Source organism: Arachis ipaensis, chromosome B7 (genome assembly GCF_059453495.1).
Source record: "Arachis ipaensis isolate K30076 ecotype BB chromosome B7, ASM5945349v1, whole genome shotgun sequence".
Classification (NCBI taxonomy): Eukaryota; Viridiplantae; Streptophyta; class Magnoliopsida; order Fabales; family Fabaceae; genus Arachis; species Arachis ipaensis.
Window position 1 is genome coordinate 75,608,852 of NC_142442.1, and position 23,382 is coordinate 75,632,233.

General features: G+C 34.7%; 1 protein-coding gene and 1 non-coding gene across 2 annotated transcripts; one reads left to right on the forward strand and one right to left on the reverse strand.

The window, feature by feature from the left end:
• Nucleotides 1–8,204: 8,204 nt before the first annotated feature.
• LOC148553027 (small nucleolar RNA R71) lies at nt 8,205–8,311 on the reverse strand. The gene has a single exon (XR_015893548.1). It is a non-coding gene; the product is annotated as a small nucleolar RNA R71 (small nucleolar RNA).
• Nucleotides 8,312–18,785: 10,474 nt separating this feature from the next.
• LOC107609910 (endoglucanase 24-like) lies at nt 18,786–22,235 on the forward strand. The gene is made up of 4 exons (XM_016311968.3): nt 18,786–19,673; nt 20,385–20,684; nt 21,120–21,281; nt 21,367–22,235. The coding sequence occupies exons 1-4, from the start codon at nt 19,248–19,250 to the stop codon at nt 21,973–21,975; spliced, it is 1,497 nt and encodes a 498-aa protein (XP_016167454.1). The 5' UTR covers nt 18,786–19,247; the 3' UTR covers nt 21,976–22,235.
• Nucleotides 22,236–23,382: the final 1,147 nt, after the last annotated feature.

Consider the following 23,382-nt stretch of genomic DNA (forward strand, 5'->3'; position numbering starts at 1 on the left):
CTAAAGACAATGCCAAAAAGCGTATAAATTATCCGCTCATCAGGGTGCCATAGTTTTGGAATTCTCATTTAAGCAACCAAACAACATCCTAGACCCAAGTAATCTAGTTCTACACCAACCATTGCAATTAAGCTTTGAACATGTAGCCATCATGCACCTAGAATGATATTTCCAACCACTAGCCATCTCCCTTTTGCTCTTAAAGCCACAAATATGTCTAAGTTGACCATCCGTTTCAAGCAAACCATATTCAAGGGGAATAATAAAGCTTGAGTATAAGGAATTCACCCACTTGAATGAAAGAATGAATGGTGGTGGCTTGGGGAGAGGTATCTCTAATGTGCTAGCAAGCTTTACTCCCTTGTGTTCTTCCTTGTTAATCTCCACCTCTTCATAAGCTTCTTCACTTCCAATCTTTAGTTTATCAATTTTATCCCACTCTTCTCCATCACTCAAATCATAAATGGGAGGAAGAGAAAAATCTACCTCCACATTGCTTTCTATCTCATTGGGAGAAGGTTCATCAAATTCAAAGGATTCACCACCAAGAAGGTTGGATGCATGATCTTCATCACCAAGGGAACTCAATTCTTGCTCCACTCCTTCCAAGTCTTCATATGGAATATGCCTTGGAGGTTGTGCACATTCTTCCTCAACATCAAATTCACTCTTCTTGGAGAGGTTCTCTTCAACTCTAGGTTCCCAAGGAGGTTCCGCATCCCCGAAGTCTTCAACCACTTCTTCCTGTTCTTCAATGATCATAGGCTCCTCCAATTGTTCTAACACAAAGTGGCATTCCTCATTCTCCACCGGAGTTTCCAATCTCTCCTTCATGCTTTGCTCTTCAATTGATTCTCCACATGTGACCATGGGAGTGCTTTGAGCGCTCAAGTATTGGGAGGCTAGAGTGCTTACCACCTTGGTCAAGGTAGCCACAAATTCTAGTGTCTCCCTTTGCATTTCTCCTTACCCTTGAAGTATAAGGCTAAGGATTTCATTCATTGAGGATTGGAGTGGATAGGAGGGTTCATTGTCTTGGAGAAAGGATTCATAATAGGAAGGTGATTCTTCTTGGTAAAGTGGTGGTGTATATTGAAGTGGTTCTTGGGAGTAGTGATCTTGGAATGGTGGTTCCATGTATGGCTCATATGGTTCAAAAAGTGGTTGGTAGGATGGATATAGATTAAGGTCACATGGAGGTGTTTGGTGAAAATAGGCTTGTGAGTGTGGTTGAGGTTCATGTTGAGGATATGACTCAAAGGCATATGGTGGTGGTTCTTGAAAGTCACAAGGAGATTCACCATAGCTATTGGATTGATATGCATCATAGAATGGCTCTTCTTCATAGTGCATTGGTGGAGGTTGTTGCCATGAAGATTGATCATATGCATATGGCTCCTCCACCTTTGATTATCCCTTCCTTGATACACATCCTCATGGTAGCTCCTATTACTTACAACAAAGTTGTAATCACACTCATAGCCAAAGTGAGAATTCATAATAGCAAGAGAAAATAAAAATAAAATCAAATAAGAAAACAAAGGAAACCAAATCCTAAAACTAGCAAGAACTAACAAAGAAGCAAAAGAAAAACATATTCACAATATTCACATATATACAATAACCAATAACACAACACCATTGTAATTCCCCGGCAACGGCGCCATTTTGATGATTAGACTTTTGTGTGGTTTAGAATTCACAATTGAAAGCTCGTTGTAATATAGTTCCTAAACCAAGCAATAGTCCTTTCATACAAAAATTGTGTTTGTCACTAGTACAAACCCCTAAATTTATAAATCGAAGTATTGAACCTCGGGTCGTTCTCCCTAGGAATTTCAACAAAGTGTCTTGTTATTGGTTATGAGTTATGTTTGGGGTTTTTGGGGATTATAGACAAGAAATGTAAAATGCAATGAAAATAAACTAACAACTAACAAAGGCCTTGGCAAGGGTTGGTGGTCAAGGATCTCTATCCTAATCACTAACCACAACATGAGAATTGGCAAGGATCAACCCCACTAAGTCATCCTCTAACTAATAAAGGAAAGTCAAGTGAGCTATGTCAATCCAAGACCATAAGTCCTAGTTCTACACCAAATCAATTAGTGAGATCTAGAGTTAATGGCTCCCAACCGTCAATCACTTGGACATTAGTAACTCAAGAGTTCCTAAGTTACCTTCCCTAGACAAGATCACTAAAATCTACTCTAGAATCCAACTAAGCATTTTATCAAATACTTAGAAGGCATAAAAGGAAAGCATAGTAAAGAGTGCAACGAAAGTAAATCTACACTACTCAATTGCAAGAAATTAAACACAACAAATCAAATGAACAATAAAGAGACATGAATCATAAATTGCATTGAAATGAAAATAGAAGAACAAAAGTGTATCAATATAAAAGTAGAGAATTACATGAATAAAATGCTAAACTAGAGAGAGGAAAGGTAGAAGAAGAAGAATTGCAAAGAGAAAAGTAAATCAAATCATGAAATTAAACTAGATCTAAGAGTTCCTAATCTAGATCTAAAACCTAATCCAAATCCTAGAGAGAAGTGAGAGCTTCTCTCTCTAAAACTAACCTAAACTAAACTAATGGGTGAAAGTATGTAAAGTATATTGATTCCCCTTTAATCCTTGGCTTAAATAGCATCAGAAATGAGTTGGATTGGGCCCACAAGGCTTTAGAATTCGCTGGCCATGTATTGCTTTAAGTGGATCATATGGCAGCAACGACGCGTGCGCGTACATTGTGCATACGCATCACCATACGTATAGCAACTATGGCAAATCTTATATCGTTTCGAAGTCCCGGATGTTAGCTTTTTAACGCAACTAGAACCACATCATTTGGATCTCTGTAGCTCAAGTTATGGCCAATTAAGTGCGAAGAGGTCGGCTTGACAGCTTTTGCGATTCCTTCATTTCTTCATGAGTTCTCCATTTTTACATGCTTTTCGTTCATTCCCTTGATCCAATCTTTGCCTCCTAAATCTGAAATTACTTAACAAACATATCAAGGCATCTAATGGAATCAAAAGGTGAATTAATTTTATCTAATTAAAGACATAGAAAGCATAACTCTTAAGCACAATTAAAGGAGAAGTTATAAAACTATGCTATTTCATTGGATAAATGTGGGTTAAAAGGTTATAAAATCTTCTAAATTCAACACAAGATAAACTCTCCAAATGGGGTTTATCAACCCTTTTAGGTCACCCCCAAAACCGTGACCATAGACCCTTTTAGGCCACCCCCCAAAACCGTGACCATAGACCCCTTTAGGCCACCCCCTAAACCATGACCATAGACCCTTTTAGGTCACCCTTTTTTAAAAAACCGTGACCATAGACCCTTTTTGGTCACTATAAAAACCGTTACCATAGACCCCTTTAAGTCACCCCTCAAAACCATGACCATAGACACTTTTAGGCCACCCTTTTTTAAAAAACCGTGACCATAGGTACTCTATGGTCACCCTTTCTAAAAAAACCGTGACTATAGCTTTTTTTTTTTTGGTCACCCTAAAAAACCGTGACCATAGAGGGTCTATGGTCACGGTATTTTACCATGACCAAAAAAACCGTGGCCATAGACCCAAAATAATGTTGTAATGTGATGCTAATTTATTCTTCTTCTTTTGTCTTTTTCAAAAATAATTTTCACTATATGTTAGTATTTGTTCATGGCATATTTAGTTGCGATTAAAATGAATTGATTTTCTAGAGTGAATTCAAAAAGCAAAAGATAGAACTTTATCAAGTAGCTTTATCCTTGGATAATGAGGGAGATGTTGATGCATCTAAGGAAGGTCTAGATATACCAGATGATTATACTATTTGGAACGAAGTTGTGACAAAGAGAAAAAAGAAAGCTGCTTTTCGTTTAGATCTCTCTTCAAAGTTGGACTCCAAAAATTGTTCAGAGACATCCAAAGATAATCTAAATATTGAGCAAGAACTTCACATGTGGAAAGAAAAGGCAAAAGAGCAAGAAATGATCAATGAAGAGCAAAATGTTAAGTTAAATAATGCTGAGCACAAGTTAAAAGATCAAGGACATCAACTAAATGTTCAATAAAAAGAATTGGTTCTACTGAAAAGACACTTTATGCTTTGTATAAAAAGTTGAATCTCCCACTTCCTTCAACCTTGTTTGTTTTTGTGGAAGATGAGAGGCTCTAGTGATGATGAGGATGATAACATGAGTGATTGATGTCTGGAGTATATATTTTCTCTGATTTAGATTAAGAAATTTTTAGGTGAATTAGTTAGTACATTTTATTTTATTCATGATATTTGACCTTTTTAAAGGCTTTCTTTGTTTTAGTTTAATTTTTTTCTTATTTTAATTTGATTATATTTATGGAAAAAAATATTTTAATAATAAATATTTTTTTAACTCTTTTATGGTAATTAACTTTTTCATGACTTTATTATGTGTTTATAATTTTTGATGATGTAATATGAAAAAAATAATTATGATGGTTTTAATATAGAAAGCAGATCGAATACAATTTATTTTCTAAAATATTTATATATTAAATAGCAAAATATTTTGTTTGAAAATTGTTTGAAATATTATATTAAATTTGTAAAAAATTTGTGCGAAAATAATTTTTTTTTTGTATAAAATTTATTTCAAATACGTAAATTCTTTTAAATTAAATTTGTCTAAAATTTAATTGAAAAGAAATATTTGATTTATCTAAAATTTGTTCGAAAAAATTTGTTATATTTGACTAAATTTATTAGAAATTTGTTTGAAATAAAGTATATTTTTTGTTTGAAATTTGTCTGAAATGAAATATTTTTACGTTTGAAATTCGTCTGAAATACATTCTCTTTATGTTGGCTAATCTGTCTAAAATTCATCTAAAATACATTATAATAGTTAGAAATCTAGCAGATAAATGCCTATTCGAAATCTGTCACAAAATTGTCTGAAAAAAATTTCGGACGAAACTTCAGACAAAATGTAAAATAGCAATAAGGGTTTTTGAAACAAAAAAAGTTCGTCTCAATTTTGTTCAAAAGAAAAATTGTCTCTAATTTGTTCAAAATTTATCTCAATTTCGTCTCAAAATTTGTCCGAAAAAGCCCTATTTCTAGTAGTGGCTTAAGCCTGGAATTAAGCTCATAAATTAAATGAGTCGAGTTTGAGCTTGGATAAGCTCAACTCATTAGCTCATGAGTTGGCTTGATTATATATATAAATATATAATATTAAAAATATAGATTAAATGCATATAGGATATGATATATATATATATATATATATGATGCCTAGGCATCTTAGGCTAGTTTCACAAGCCTTTTTCATTAGTTTTCATTAGGTTTCATGCACTTTCTAGAGCATTAAGTAAGCATTTGGATGAGAATTTCATGCATATCTTGATTCAATCAAACATGGCTAATTATGTGCATTTTCATGAGATTTGTGCAAGAGTTTACTTGATGCTATGAATGATGCAAAATCTTATAATTTTGGCAAGACTTTGATGCATGTGTTTGATTGATGATAGGTGAAGAGAAGCAGAGGAATGGCAAGAAAGAAGCAGAGAAGGTAACATTGGAGGCCAAAGCCGGCTCACCAACATTGCCTCAAATGTTGGATAAGAAGAATTGAAGGGAAACGCTGGAGCCAAAGTTGGCCTCAAACGTTACCTCCAACATGCTAAAGAAGAGAAGGCAACGTTGGAGCCAAATCTGGCCCTCCAATGTTGCCTCAAACATTGATAAAGAGGAGGAGAGGTACAACGTTGGAGCCAAAGTTGGCCTCCAACGTTGCCTCAAACGTTCCAAGCTCATGGTGCAACGTCGGAACCAAAGCTGGCCTCCAACGTTGCCTCAAACATTCCAAGCTCAAGGTGCAACATTGAAGAAGAAGAGACGCCAACGTTGGAAGGAACATTGGTGATCCAACGTTACCCCCAACGTTCTCGATAACTTTCAATTTTTGGAGTTGGAAAATTTGTAGTGACGAGTACGCGTCGATGACGCGTATGCGTGAATGAGCATTTTGGACCAGTTTCGCACACGCATGAGCGACGCGCACGCGCAAAACTCTGTTTTGACGCGTACGCGTGGGCGACGCGCACGCGTGGGTGAACAGACGTTGGTGCACCAACATTGGGTCAAATGCTAGTGGCAAACGTTCAAGTGTTATTTTGAAAGCTTGACCCAACATTTGCATTTAACGTTGATCACCAACGTTACTTCCAACTTCAACACAAAATGGCATCTATTCAGAGTATGAACGTTAGTTTGCAAATATCCTCATCAACATCACAAAGAGCCACTCTCCACTACCTCCAACAAAGGCCAAAGCCCACATCCAAAGACTTCAAGACTGAATGAAGAAAGTGTATAAATAGATAGAGTTTAAGTTAGATTAGGCAGATTGGAAAGCGGGAAGCAGGGGATCCTAATTGGGAAATCCTAAATTCCTTTTCTCTGTACTCTGCTTTCTAGTTCATGTACTTTCTTTTTTTTTCATTTTGTTTTGAATTGAGCTATGAACAACTAAACCCCTTTTCATTGGGTTAGGGAGCTCTATTGTAATTCAATGGATCAATAATAGTTTTCATTCTTCTTCTTCTTTCTTTTCTCTTTGATTTACTTGAAAGCTTTCGATCTTCATCAAATTAAGTAGTTGTCTTGGAAGAGAAGCTGCTCATACTTGGATTTTCTTTGAACCTTGGAAGAGGAATAAGGAAATAAAGCTAGAAATGCTTTCTCAGGTTGGACCGGATTGGGGGTTGGATGGATATAGTGACATATAATCCTACCAATACTTTGATTTGGAAATACATGTGGTAAAATCAGTGACCATACTTCATCTCTTCCCATGAGCAATTAGATCAAAGAATTGGGCAATTGTTCAAGCTTAGAGAGATTGAATTGCCAAGGAATTAGGATTCAATCACCTAAGATTGCCAAGAGATCAATGAGTTGCATGGATTGAGGAAGAGATGAGAATGAACTTGATCTAGAGAACACAATATCTCCTGAACCCAATGATCCTACCCTATCTGATCTACTCTTTCTTTATTTTTGGCTATTTACATTTATGCTCAATCATCTCCATTCCCATTTAGATTTCTGCAATTTACTTTCTGCATTTCACATTTCGCTATTTACTTTCCGTTCTTTACATTCCTTGCTATTTACATTTCTGGCCATTTAATTTTCCGCAATTCTAAATTCAAATTTGCTTAGTTCAACTAGAAAACTCCTCTAATTAAAGTTGCTCAACAATCAATCCCTGTGGGATTCGACCTCACTCTATTGTGAATTTTTACTTGACGACAATTCAGTATACTTGCCGAAGGGAAATTTGTTGAGAGACAGATTTCCGTGCATCAAGTTTATGGCGCCGTTGCCGGGGATTGATTTTGCATTGACAATGATTAAATTGGAGCATAACTAGATTGAACACTTTTCTTTTCTTTTGTTAATCCATTTCAATTTTAGTTGCTTACTACTATTCTCTGCAATTTAAGTTGTTTTTATTTGATTATTTACTTTTTAGCACACTAATCCACTAACTATTTGATTAATTTCACTAACCACTCTAACCATACTTTTCATCCACAGTGAATTCTTCACTTGCCTGTGCTTGTTTGTCTTGCTAAGTGTATGACATGTAGAAAAGGAGCTTCAACCTCTTTTGACAGTGAACCAGAGAGAACCTTCCTTAGACTAAGGAGGGAAGTAAGAGGAAAAGAAGTCATTGGTGAAGAAGGGTTGGAAGAAGATTTAGACGTTACTATGGAGGAAGAAGTTCATAATCATGCTAGAGAAGGTGCTAGTAACCATGCTGGGCAGGAGAGAAGAGTGCTAGGCTTTTATATTAATCCCAATCCTGGGAATTGTAGGAGCAGCATCTTAAAACCTGCCATACATGCCAACAATTTTGAGTTGAAACCACAGCTTATCACCCTTGTTCAAAACAATTGCTCATTTGGAGGAAGTGCCCAGGAAGACCTCAACCAACATCTAACCACATTCTTGAGAATATGTGATACTGTGAAGGCCAATGGTATTTATCCTAACACCTATAGATTGCTTTTGTTCCCCTTCTCTCTTAGAGACAAGGCATCTAAGTGGCTAGAGTCTTTTCTTAAAGAAAGCCTTACCACTTGGGAGAATGTTGTTAATAAGTTATTGGCAAGATTTTACCCTCCCCAAAGAGTTAACAGAATAAGGGCTAAGGTACAAATATTTAGACAACAAGATGGTGAAACTCTCTATGAAGCATTGGAGAGATACAAGGAATTGACAAGAAAGTTCCCTCTGGATAAGTTCAATGAATGGGTACAGCTGCACATTTTCTATGAAGGATTGTCACAGGAATCAAAGAAGGCCTTAGATTACTCTTCAGGAGGATCTCTCAACAAGAAAAGACAATTGAAAAGGCCATAGATGTCATAGAAACTGTATCCAACAATGAATACTTCTATGCCTCTGATAGAAGCACCAATAGAGGGGTGATAGAGCTGAATCACATGAATGTATTGCTAGCTCAAAACAAGCTAATCACTAAGCAATTGGCAGACCTTACGGAGCAAATGGAGAGAAATCAAGTTGCAGTAGTCAATACTCAACCACCAGCTCAAAAAGAGTTCAATACAAAGGAGGGAGGTGATTGGGAGCAAGCCAATTATGTTGGGAACCCATCAAGACAACCCCATGATCCATACTCCAAAGCCTACAATCTTGGTTGGAAGAACCACCCAAACTTTGGGTGGGAAAACCAGCAAACCCAGAACCAAGATCATAGACCTCACAATTCCAACCACTGCAACAACTCCACTTACCAACACTCCAACCAAAGACCATATCAAGCCCCACAAAAACACTTCTTTCCAGCCTCCATATCAAGCTTAAAATAGCCATTCTCAGCCTCCCAATTCCAACCTACCACCACCATCTGAGGATAGATTATCCCAGATTGAGGCCTTGCTTGGAGAATTTTACAAGGATTTTTATGACAACAGAGCATTCAAAGAGGAAGTAAGGTCTAATATGAAGAATCAGTGAGATACCATCAAGAAGCTTGAATCTCAAGTAGGATACCTCCCTTAGCAAATTCCTAAGCCTACTGACAGCTTTTCAAGTGATACTAAGAAGAACCCAAAAGGAGAGATCAAGAATGTGAGATGGGAAGAATGCAAGGCGATCACTCTAAGAGATGAAGAGATTTTGGAGGAAGAACTTAGCAAGCCATCAGAGCATACTCAAGGAGTTCCACAGGAGACACTGGAAGAGAAAGAACAAGGAGTCAACCATGCACAAATGAAGGAATCAATGGGGAAGGAAATCCTGAAACCATATATACCAAAGGCACCATTCCCTCATAGGCTCAAGGGTGGTGAAAAAGAAAGGACATATTCTAGATTCCTAGATATATTTAAGTCTCTTCATATCAACATTCCCTTCATTGAAGCCCTTCAATAGATGTCATCCTATATCAAATGTATGAAGGAGCTGCTAACTAAGAAAAGCCCATTGAAAGGGTGGACAAACAGTGGTGATGAATAAAGAGTGCAGTGCACTTATCCAAAAGGAGTTGCCCATAAAGAAGAAGGATCCAGGGAGTTTTCACATCCCTTGTACTATAGGGGATACAATGATTGACAGAGGATTTTGTAATCTTGGAGCAAGTATAAATCTAATACCTCTGTCTCTCATGAAGAAGCTGCACATCAATGAGTTGAAATCTATAGATGTAACTCTTCAACTGGCTGATAAGACTAAGAAACAAGCATTAGGAGTGGTTGAAAATGTACTGGTGAGGGTTGGGAAGTACTTTCTCCCTACAGATTTTTTTGTTCAGATGGAAGAAAGCTATCTTCATCTAATCATTCTAGGGAGACCATTCTTGGCCATAGCTAGCCAGAGCACTCATAGATGTTGAGCAAGGAGAGTTAATATTGAGAATACATGATGAACAACTGACCTTTCATGTCTTCAAGCCCTCACATGAATCTGAACAAGAAAATAAAGACCTGAAGGATGACCACAAGGAATGCTTGAAGGATGATTCTGGAGATACAAACCTAAAAGAAGCACCCAATGAATCAACCCTAGAGCATCCAAGATCATGCCTGAAAGAGAAAAAAAAGTAAAGGTGGTGCTACAGACTGAAGAAATTAAGGAGGAGCTAGGGCCACAACTCCCACATGAGACAAGCAACAAGATCCCTCCTGACAAAGAGATCACAAGTAATAAGGCACCGCCAGAAGAAGGAAGGAAGAAAGTGCCAAGAGGTTGGAGGAACAAAAAAATCCTCACTGAAGATTTTTCTCCAGGGGACAGAGTGATATCGATCCACCAACCACTAATACCACCTCATTTTCCTGTGATACCATCTCAATTATCTCAAGTGTACATAATCAACAAAGTCCTCTCATTGGAGCATGTAGAGATTCTCAAAGAGGCAAGCGGAGACAGATTCACTGCAAGAGGAGAGGACCTGAGACATTACAACCCTCCTTGACAAAGATAAATCGTCAAGCTAATGACGTTAAAGAAGCACTTGTTGGGAGGCAACCAAACCAGAGGTAACTCTCCTGTCTTTTAATTTGTTTCAATAAAAGAGTTAGGTAGATTTCTCTGCATTGCAAGGAGCTAAGTTTGGTGTTTCACACCAAAGTAATTCAAGGGTGAATATGTAATTCTAAGTTTGGCGTTCCACCACAGATTCCATTAAGAACTCATTGCATCCTTCAGTATAATTAGTCACTCATTCCAAACAATCAGAGAAACTACTTAACAATTGTTTAATTTCTAGTTCATAGTTTGTTTTCTTAATAAAAGCACTTGATGTTTCCTGCATGTATTCACTCTGCTGCATATAGAAGTAGGCGAGGAACTAAGTTTGGTGTTCATACATCAACTTAAGTTCAGAAAACCATAAGCATACATGCATGCTATTCTTAAGTGCTTGGGGAACAAGCAACTTCCAATAACTTTGTAGGAAGTCAATCAATCTCTTGGAGGGTAAGATGCACCACCATCCAAGGAAACAAAGAAGGATACAAAAGCTATGGATGATGATGACAAGGAAGAAACAAGAAGACACCAAGAGGTTGTATTGTTACTTAACTGTTTTTGGTTTGTAGTGATTTAATTGGAAGTATGATTGTACATTCTGTTTGTCTTCCTTTATTGTTATTTTGGGCTGATAGTCTAAGTACTTGCTTCATTTTCATCCTACTTGAATTGTATGATGTGTCCTTGAGCTCAATAAAAGAAATTATGAGAATATGTTGTAAAGAACAAGAGTGAAATCCAATGTGCAGAATAAAGTCCTAGTATTGTGGTGGTATTTGCTAGCTAAGTTGGTTCATCAATAAGATACAAGGGTAAGATATCTCTTGAATTATGAGCTTGAAGTGAATTCTATGAGACTTAAATGAATTAATAAGATCCTAAAAAGAGAAAAAGAGAATGAAAAAGAAAGAAAAGAGCAGAAAATAAAGCTAGGCACCAATAGTTTGAACCTTGAGGCATGTGTCTGTGGTGTTTTTGTGCAAGGATCTGCTTGGATGAGTAAGTTCTTAGGAGTGCTTCATCACTTGACAACTTGGGTTAACTAACCCGGGATTGTCAACTGAAAGTCCGCTATCAAGAGTAACCTTGTCACAAAACATTTAGCAACCCAAAGAGGTGCTGGACACCAAGGTATAAGGAATGAGTAACAAACCATGTACCTGTGGTGTGTATGTGCTAAGGAGAGACTTAGGTGATTAAGTCCTTAAGGGTGTTTCAACACCCAGCACCTTGAACCAACTGGTTTGGGAGTGTTGGCTAAAAGCCTATCCTAAAGAGTTGTCTCAACACAGAACACTTAGTTACAGAAAGCAATAAGCTCTAAAGAAGGAAAGAAAACAAAAACAGAGCTAAGTTAAGGATCAAGAATAAGAGTCTCATAGAAGGCAATAGAGTGAGAATTCAAGAGCATATGATAGCCTAGAAACCAGCAAGAACATGAACCTAAATTGCCATGCATAAAACTCCATGAACCAAGGATTTGAATTCTCTGAATAAGGACTTATATCTCTTGTATTTTCATTTCATTCTTCTCATGTTTTAATACTTGCTTAGGGACAAGCAAGATTTAAGTTTGGTGTTGTGATGCCTAGGCATCTTAGGCTAGTTTCACAAGCCTTTTTCATTATTTTTCATTAGGTTTCATGTGCTTTCTTGAGCATTAAGTAAGCATTTGGATGAGAATTTCATACATATCTTGATTCAATCAAACATGGTTAATTATGTGCATTTTCATAAGATTTGTACAAGAGTTTACTTGATGCTATGAATGATACAAAATCTTGTGATTTTGGCAAGACTTTGATGTATGTGTTTGATTGATGATAGATGAAGAGAAGCAAATGAATGGCAAGAAAGAAGCAGAGAAGGCAACGTTGGAAGCCAAACCCAGCTCACCAACATTGCCTCAAACGTTGGCTAAGAAGAATTGAAGGGCAACGTTGGAGCCAAAGCTGGCCCTCCAACGTTGCCTCAAATGTTGATAAAGAGGAGAAGAGGTGCAACGTTGGAGCCAAAGTTGGCCTCCAATGTTGCCTCAAACATTCCAAGCTCAAGGTGCAACGTTGGAGCCAAAGCTGGCCTCCAACGTTGCCTCAAACGTTCCAAGCTCAAGGTGCAACGTTGCCTCCAACTTTCCAAATTTAAGGTGCAACATTGAAGAAGAAGAGCTGCCAACGTTGGAGGGAACATTGGTGATCCAACGTTACCCCCAACGTTCTTGATAACTTTTAATTTTTGGAGTTGGAAAATTTGCAATGATGCGTGAACGAGCATTTTGGACCAGTTTTGCACACGTATGAGCGACGCGCATGAAAGATCATTTTCGTATGGTTAGGAATTTCATTTAAAATAATTCCGTTGATAGTATAGTTCCCAACCAACTAGTAATGCTCAATTCAAATTTTAATAATTTTGGTTTTGTCACGAGTACAAACCCCAATGAAAATTAACCGAAGTATTCAAACCTCGGGAAGTCTCATAAGGAATTGCAATGAAGTGATCAATTATTGGCTATGAAGAACAAGGGGGTTTGATTTGTAATTGACAAGAAAATATAATAACAAGAAAGTAAATGACAAGAATTAAAAAAAGAAAGGGAAAGAACTCTTGGCTAGGCATAGGAATTGAGATCACAATCCTTGTCTACAAACCATATATTGACAATTATGAGGGACCAACCCATTTAGTCTACTTCTATGCTTGAAGTAAGTATAATGTCTACTTCAACGCATTAAGTATGTCAAATAGGCTTGATCAACGTCATTCCATAAGTCCTAGCCTAGTTACTAATTAACTTAGTAGTAGGCTAGAGTCAATGATTATCAAATTGACCACATAGGGTTCTCAAATCACCAATTCGTTGAGACCCAATGACTCAAGGTCATTCAATTCCCTTAGCCTAGGCCAAAAGTAAGGAAAACTACACAATAACTAGAAAAAATATTTCATCAAACACCTAGAGTGCAAGAAAAGTAAACATCACTAAATGCAAGAATTAAAGAAACCCATAACTAACATAAGTAAGAAATCAATAATAACAACTAAGATAAGCAATAAAAGACATGGAAACATTAAATTGTATTAAAATAAAATAGAAATCTAACAAGGGTTCATAAACATAAAAGTAGCAAAATAAGGAAATTAACAAGAGAAACTAAGAAGATTAAGACAATAGAACAATAAAATGTAAAGAAAATTGAACTAAAAACAAGAATTAAAAGTGGATCTAAGGAAATTTAACATAAACTATCCTAAATTCTAGAGAGAAGGGAGAGCTTCTCTCTCTAGAATTCTAACCTACAACATGATGAAAAACTACACTATGAGTCTCCCCCTCATTCCCTTGCCATCCTTGGGTTCAAAAGCATCAGAAATAAGTTGGATTTGGGCATCCTTGAGCTCAGAAATCGCCCCCAGCGTTTTGCCTTTAAGTGAGTCACGTGACCAACATCACGCGTGTGCGTAGATGACGCGTGCGCGTCGCTGGCAAATCTCCTTCTCACGCGTACGCGTGGGTGACGCATGCGCGTGGCCTTCAGTTTAGCAAATCCTCATTTCTTCATGAATTCTCCATTTTTGCATGCTTTTTATTCATTCCTTCAACCCAATCTTTGCCTTCTAATTTGAAATCACTTAACAAACATATCAAGGCATAGAATAGAATTAAAGTGAATTAAAATTAGCGATTTTAGGGTCTAAAAAACATGTTTTTACTCTTAAGCGTAAATTAGGAGAAATTCACAAAACCATGCTAGTTCATTGAATAAATGTGAGAAAAGATGATAAAATCTCCTAAAATCAACACAAGATAAACCACAAAATTGGGGTTTATCAGCGCACGTGCAAAACGCTGTTTTGACGCGTCGTCCATGCGTGGGCAAACAAACGTTGATGCGCCAACGTTGGGTCAAACGCTAGTGGCAAACATTCAAGTGTTATTTTGCAAGCTTGACCCAACGTTTGCATATAACGTTGATCACCAACGTTACTTCCAACATCAACATAAAATGGCATCCATGCAGAGTATGAACGTTAGTTTCCAAACGTCCTCATCAACGTCACAAAGAGCCACTCTCAACTAGCTTCAACAAAGGCCAAAGCCCACATCCAAAGACTTCAAGACTGAATGAAGAAAGTGTATAAATAGATAGAGTTTAAGTTAGATTAGGCAGATTGGAAAGAGGGAAGCAGGGGATCCTAATTGGAAAATCCTGAATTCCTTTTCTCTGTACTCTTCTTTCTAGTTCATGTACTTTCTTTTCTTTTTCCATTTTGTTTTGAATTGATCTATGAACAACTAAACCCCTTTTCATTGGGTTAGGGAGCTCTATTGTAATTCAATGGATCAATCATAGTTTTCATTCTTCTTCTTCTTTCCTTTCTCTTTGATTTACTTGAAAGCTTTTGATCTTCATCAAATTGAGTAGTTGTCTTGGAAGAGAAGCTGCTCATACTTGGATTTTCCTTGAACCTTGGAAGAGGAATAAGGAAATCAAGCTAGAAATGCTTTCTCATGTTGGACCGGATTGGGGGTTGGATGGATATAGTGACATATAATCCTACCGATACTTTGATTTGGAAATACATGTGGTATAATCAGTGGCCATACTACATCTCTTCCCATGAGCAATTAGATCAAGGAATTGGGCAATTATTCAAGCTTAGAAAGATTGAATTGCCAAGGAATTGGGATTCAATCACCTAAGATTGCCAAGAGATCAATGAGTTACATAGATTGAGGAAGAGATGGGAATGAACTTGATCCGAAGAACACAATATCTCCTGAACCCAATGATCCTCCCCTCTCTGATCTGCCCTTTCTTTATTTTTGGCTATTTACAATTATGCTCAATCATCTCCATTCTCATTTAGATTTCTGCAAATTACTTTCTGCACTTTACATTTCGCTATTTACTTTTCGTTCTTTACATTCCTTGCTATTTACGTTTCCCGCCATTTAATTTTCCGCAATTCTGAATTCAAATTTGCTTAATTAAACTAGAACACTCCTCTAATTAAAGTTGCTCAACCAATCAATCTCTGTGGGATTCGACCTCACTCTATTGTGAATTTTTACTTGATGACAATTCGGTATACTTGTCGAAGAAAAATTTGTTAAGAAAAAATTTTTACATATAATTTTGATGTAGGACATGAATAAAAAATTTCTAATTATTAGGTAGCTAGATAATATATAAAATTTATCTTTTTAAATACTTTTTTAATATATAAGTTATAATTTATTGATTTAGAATTATAAATTATGTTCCTATTATTTGAGCTAGTTCGTGAGTTCAAGCCAGCTCGTGAGCTTTCGTTAAGTCAAACCTGAACTTAAAAAATATGCTCGATTGTAAATGTGTTGAGCCGTGAGCCAAGCTTAATTTTTGTGAGTCGAGCTTGAGCTTGATCTAGCTCGCCTCAACTCGACTCACTTCCAACCCTAGTTATAGAGTAGATTTTGTGCTCTTGTTTTTGCTAACACTAATCTTTTACTAATTCAATTATTAGTAAATTGATTAGGGAAAAGATAGTGATCTTTAACCCTAATGACGGATTAGATTTGCTCTTTGTAATTATCATATTGTGGTTATTAACAAAAATAATGATCTTTAACCCTCAACTCTTGTTAAAATCTTTTTAGCATTTAAGTTTACTTTCTTTCACTAGTTAATTATCTTAATTGTTCTTAACATAATTTCTTTTGATATTAGTTATTGCTTTCTTTAAATTCTTCTATTTAGATTTTCATTTATTGCAATCAACCTCCAATTTTTTTACTGTCAATGATAATGCACTCAATGTGATTTTAAGAGAGAATAACTCAAAGATTAAACTCTCAATTATTGATTTAAAATTTTGTGACATTTTACTAAATTTTAAAGAATGTTAAATTTTAAATTAAAGCTACAACAAAATTTGAATTTTAAATTTATAAATTTTTTAAATCAGTATTTAGTGCTTCTCAGAAATCATTCTATTAATACTAAAAGAATTAATTTAAATAGTTTGATATTTATCCTTAACAAATCAAGTAACCAATATATTAGACATTATAATTAATTTAATTTAATAAATCACCTGTATCTAGTTACACACTTTTAAAAGTTAGAGTATTTTTTAAAGTTAATTTATCATTATCAATATCAAAAAATTTAACATAAATTTATATATTAATAAAATTTAAATTTATATTTTTATGTTTATGTCTATTATGATTTATTAAATTTTAAAAATTATTTTACCAAACATAATTTTTGTTTTTTGTGTTTATTGAAAATTATTTATTTAGTTTAATTTACCAAATATATGTACTACAACTTTTAAAAATATATTTTTCTAAAATCAAATTTGACAAGTTATTTTTGATAATTAAAAATTTTAACAAACTAGTAACTAAAAAGTTCTTATATATATGACTGGAATTTCTATACATGCACGGAAATAATTATTAAATTTGAAAAAGTAACATAATTATTAAATTGCATATTTTATAATAAATTATTTTAATAAAAAATAAAGATAATAAAAATAAATTAATATTAGAGTCATATTACATGCTTTCAGAGTAAAATAAAATAATTTATTTTCTCTAATCGATTTATATCACATATACTAAAGTAACTTTATTATAGACAATCATTATAACTTCTCATTCAATTAATATATTAGCGTAAAAATTATAATTTATACTAATAACACCTAACAAAATTTTTCTAATACTATATCATATTTTATGAGTGCAATAACAATCATGTTTCATCATTCAGATAAAACGTAAAAAGTATTACGTAGTTAAATTACCATATAATCCATTTCACTATTTTTTTTAAATAAATAATTAAAAAGCTAAGTCCTAATTTTTTGTGCAAAATAGAATAAAATAAAATACATAAATTAAATAGGTATAAATATGAAGATTATAAAATAAAAAATTTTAAATAATAAATAAAACAGAAATTTAAAATTAAAATATTTAAAATTAAAGAAGGAAATAAAAAAAATTTGATTTACAATGACTCAAATATTAATATGACAATAAAGTGAATCAAATAACATATATTTAACTTAATTAAATTAAGTGATAAAATAAATTAGTTACGATTGTTTGACTCAATAAAATAAGTTAAATAAATAAAAAGTCTTAAAAATATGCCATGTAAAACAACAACAACAAAGCTTTGTCTCACTAAATGGGGTCGGCTACATGAATCAAACGATGCAATTGTGCTCTATCATGTATCATGTCTACAGAGAGACCGTTTACATGTAAATCTCATTTGACCACCTCACGGATGGTCTTTTTAGGTCTTCTTCTACTTTTCGCCCTTGCTTTGTCCATCTTTCATCTCCTAAATATTTGCCATGTAAAAATGATAACATTTTTAAAAATCATTATCAAAATACATAAGACGAAAAAATTAATATAATTGATTAATTATAAATTTATAATTAATTTTATCAAATAAAATATTAAATAATTTGATATTTATCTCAATCAAATCAAATAAATAATTAATTATAACACTCTTAAAAATCATTAATCAAAATACATGAGACAAAAATTAATACAATAAAATAAAATTAATTCATTTATTTTCTTAAATAATTAATGTAATTAATTAGTTATAATTAATATGGTGAAATAAATATTAAATAATTTAATATTTATCTTAATCAAATTAAATAAATAATTAATATATTTAAATAAATTAAATAAAATGAATAAAAAATACTTTTAAGAATATACTAATCACCTATACTAATATAATTTTAAGAATAAGAGGAATACTAGAGGTAGATTGAAATTTATTGTTTTTGTTATTATTTAGTTATTAATATTTAAAAATATAAGATAAAATATATTGTTGGATTATTAGACTAAAAAAATTAAATTAAAAAAAATTAAATTAATGACTATATGATAATAAAAAATAATAAATTTTGATGACTCTTTAGTATTTTTTCTAATATAATTAATAGATAAGACTAATTCAACTCTAAAAATTAGCCTCGTAAAACAGAGATTCCATCGAACATATAGGAAACTAATCAAAATTTTATTAAGAATTAATAGAGTTCCATCAGGCCCAAATATGTAGGATCAATTTTGATAGCGTATCAGAATTAAACAACCCTAATTCAAGGCCAAAATGATCTCAAGAATTAAGAATTGCCCTCACATTTGATACAAAAAGTGGAAAAAAGAATAGAATAGGACCCATAGGCACAAGAGTGACCTTTTTTTTCTCTTACTCAAGTCTCATGGGGGAAGCTAAGCATTATGTTGTGTTTACGAATTACGCATGTGACCTCCCTGACACTACTCCCCAGCTTTTTTAACTGTCGGCGCTTTCGAGTTTCAACCATTGGAATCCCACATTAATAACTACAACACTTCCCTCTGAACAGCAAAGAAAAAAGGAAAAAGAGAAAAGAGAGAAGTGAATTAGCAACAGTTACTGTGCAGTTGTGCTTGCTGTCTGTCAAACTCAAACTCAAACTTCGCTTTCAAGTCTCACAGCCCGTGACACACACTAACTCAACTCTTTGTTATAAATAAGACCCGCTTATAGCACCAATAACCACCACCCGTCACGCGCGCGCACACTTACACAGACAGTTACACAGTTACATTTATATAACCCCAACCATCACACACAAAAAGAGAGAGAAAGAGAAATAATGGCGCCCAATTTGAGCCTCCGAAATGTGGTTCCGTCGTTGTGTCTTCTCCTGGTGCTCATCGGGAGAGGCCAACGAGCATGGGCCCACGACTACGTGGACGCATTGTCGAAGGCCATCCTGTTCTTCGAGGGACAGCGTTCGGGCTTCCTGCCAGAGGATCAGAGACTCAAGTGGCGAGCCCATTCGGGCCTCAGTGATGGCTGGACCTACAACGTGGACCTCACCGGGGGTTATTACGACGCCGGCGACAACGTGAAGTTCGGGTTTCCGATGGCATTCACGACGACAATGCTGTCGTGGAGCGTCGTTGAATTTGGGGAGATGATGCCACCAGAGGAGCTCAGAAATGCCAGAGTTGCAATCCGCTGGGCCACTGATTATTTGCTCAAGACCGTTTCCCAGCCCAACCGCATTTTCGTTCAGGTAATTCATAACCGTTTCTTTTCTTTTTAATTTCTCATGGGGGATGGCAGTTGTCTTTCGTTATTTAAATTATCTCAAGCATTTTCCCTTTCCATTCTTCTACTATTGAATTATTATATAATTTGAATGAGTACATTTATTATATTTTCGCACTTGATAAGTTTTCGTTACAAATTGAATGAGTACATCATTTGATCACGCGCTTAAGCGAGTATCATACGTTAAGAGTTCATCAAAGTCCCCATATAAGTTCTGCAATATAGACGTAATGTTTTTCAACGGATTTTTTCTTCTTCCAATGCCATTTGATTCTGTGAATTTTATTACAATTCAAGCCTGGGAAACAGAAGTGGACTCCAGACTTTCTCCATTAATAAAAGATTAAAATTACAGAAAACATATTATTATTATTATTATTATTATTCTTGGTTCCAAACTTGCAATGGTAAATGGTTCACTTTCACCCACAAGTGGAGGAGTGGACCACTTTGGATCCTCAAAGTCCGTGAATTGGCACAGGGTTGCAACTGTCCCCTTGTGAATCTCAAATTTTATTTTTGATCACATCCCTTTGGATTCTTAATATGAAAGAATATGTACAAATTAAACACCAACTACGCGCCAAGGATGGTACTGATGCATCTATTCATCGTTACTACTTTGCGGTAGATTTAAATATATTAATTAATATATATTGTACACACTTGTTAGGTGGGTGACCCAATCTCAGACCACAACTGTTGGGAGAGGCCAGAAGACATGGACACATCCAGGGCCGTGTATGCTGTTGACGCACCAAACCCGGCTTCTGACGTTGCCGGGGAAACTGCGGCGGCACTGGCAGCTTCATCGATGGTGTTCCTATCATCTGACCCCGGTTATTCAGAGACATTGCTGCGAAATGCCGTTAAGGCCTTTCAGCTTGCGGATAACTATAGGGGTGCCTACAGTGACAATTCTGATGTTAAGGGTGGTGTCTGTCCATTTTATTGTGACTTTGATGGCTATCAGGTAAACTTATACTATACACCTCTCAAGACAATGAAATTAAAGGGTTAAATATATGGACAACCATATTGCTAGCTCCAGATACATACTAAGGCCTAGTAATAAAAATATGAATTGCCATGTTTTTTAAATTAAAAGCTATATATTCACTATACTAAAAATACTAATATGTTTAAGAATCGAATTTGTCCTGTTCTATATTATTATCGTACTGTGATGGCAACTTTCAATTGGTGTATAATCGGCATATTACTTAAGATTTGACTGACACATGTCTCCATCATTTGTTATTATTAGATGATTGTTATGGTGTATGAAAGAGTAAAAAAAAAATCAATATTTAATTTAAGAAGTAATAAACATTAGATACCAATCGATAGCCACTATAGAATTGGCCTTATTATTAACAATTTTGCCATGATGCATGATAACTTACAGGACGAATTGTTATGGGGAGCCGCATGGCTAAGGAGGGCCACGAAGGACGATAATTTCCTGAACTACATTCAAAGCAATGGCAAAACGCTTGGTGCTGAGGATAATATCAATGAGTTCGGTTGGGACAACAAGCATGCTGGGCTCAACGTTCTTGTCTCCAAGGTATTTAATTAATTAAAAGCCACCAGATCACACAACTTGTGTAATATGGTTTGTTATACAATATATAATTTTGTTGGTTCATCAGGAAGTGGTAGAAGGAAACGTATATTCTCTAGAATCATATAAGGCCTCAGCAGAGAGCTTTCTGTGCACATTGATACCAGAAACAGCAGCAAGCTCTCACATAGAGTACTCCCCCGGTGGACTGATATACAGGCCAGGTGGCAGCAACTTACAGCACGCAACTTCAATCGCTTTCCTTGAATTGGTTTATGCTAACTACCTCTCTCGCACCTCTCAAGACATAAACTGCGGCAACGTTTATGTTAGTGCCCAGACACTTCGCCAGCAAGCAAAGAAACAAGTTGATTACATCCTGGGGGATAATCCAATGAGGCTATCGTACATGATTGGGTACGGCAACAATTATCCACAGCGAATCCATCATCGCGGCTCTTCTTTGCCCTCTGTCAAGGATCATCCTCAGGTGATCGCTTGCAAAGAGGGTTCAACCTATTTTAACTCGACGGGTCCTAACCCGAATGTTCTTGTTGGAGCTGTTGTGGGAGGACCAGGACAAGATGACGTATATGTGGATGATAGGGCTGATTTTAGGAAGTCCGAGCCTACCACATATATTAATGCTCCATTTGTTGGGGTTTTGGCATACTTTGCTGCTAATCCCAATCCGTGATTACTGCTAATTACATACATACGTACAAGAGGGTCCAAGCTTATATATATTTTATATATACACACTTCTTTTTTGTGTAAATGAGAGAAAGAAAGATATACATAGGACGACGGAGGAGATCAGCTTGCTTGTGTTGGGTGTATAGGAATATTACAAGATTTGTTTTCAAGTCACAAATGTACGTAGCTCGTGCGTGACTACTTTTTTTAAGTGTTTATTTCTCTGGATTTTGCTAAACAAAAGAGTGATCTTGGTTTGATAAAGTATTTTGGATAGATGTTTGTTTTTTAGAAGTATAAATTAAAAAAATTATATGCTTGTCCTTGAAGTATTTAAAAGATAGAAGTGCTTTTAAAAGCATCTAAAGTAAAAAATTTTAAAATTAATTTATATTTATTAAAATTAAAAATTCTAATATAATTTTATATATTGATTAAATTTTAAATTTAATATATTTATGTTTACTATAATATTTTTTTATTTTAGAAGTTATTTTATTAAACATCATTATAATGTTTGTGTTTATTAAAATTTATTTTTAGATTAATTTTATCTAATAATACCAAACCAATATTTAGTATATGTTATGCATGTTTGTTGACAGTTGACTGCCTTAAATTTGGAAATCAATATTAATGCAGTTTCTTTTAGTTTTGGTTTTACTCTATATTTAAACAGTAATGCTAAAGGAAAAAAATGTTAAATAAATGTTTTGGTAATTTTTTACTAAATTCTTTTTTATTACCAAATATTTGCTATAGTTAAAAGCACTCACAGCAGTAGTTCACGTGATTCACCAAACAATTGAGCATTATTTATACTATTTGATTCGGTTGTTATAAGTCAGTCATAATATATAGACAAATAATTCAGACATAAATACATTATTCTACTATAATTTGATTAAATACTATATCAGCATTACCATTCTCATAATGGTCATTCACCTTCATTCTAGTAATCGAATATTTAAATCAATCGCTAACTCACTCTCCATAACACTATTAAACTCCAAATCTTATGCAAATCTCAGTACGCGGTGTAAACTTTGTAAAATTAGCAAATAATTAATTAATAAATTAAATTTTAATAAAATAAATTAGAAATGTAAATTTTATAGTAAAATAAAATAGAGTTAAGTAAAATATGAATTTTGACATTAATTTTAAAGAATTTAATTTAAAATTAGACCAAACAAATCAAATCGAACAAATCGAACCCAGAATGGGCCCAAGGCCCAATTCGACCCAACAACATGTAATCAAAGCACAGCTTCTCTTCTTTCTTCTCTTCATTCACGCTGCAACATTATTGGAGAAGGAAAGAAAAAAGACAAATCCTAACATTCAATTCAAATCACCATAGTTTTTTACTCCGAACTCCAATTGCTGCACCGTTTATGGCCAC

Excerpts from the sequence above, each read along its gene's own strand:
- LOC107609910 (XM_016311968.3), top strand. The coding sequence starts at position 19,248 with ATGGCGCCCAATTTGAGCCTCCGAAATGTGGTTCCGTCGTTGTGTCTT. Across the intron at positions 19,674-20,384 it reads CCAACCGCATTTTCGTTCAG|GTGGGTGACCCAATCTCAGA; the intron begins GTAATTCATAAC and ends CACACTTGTTAG. Across the intron at positions 20,685-21,119 it reads GTGACTTTGATGGCTATCAG|GACGAATTGTTATGGGGAGC; the intron begins GTAAACTTATAC and ends GATAACTTACAG.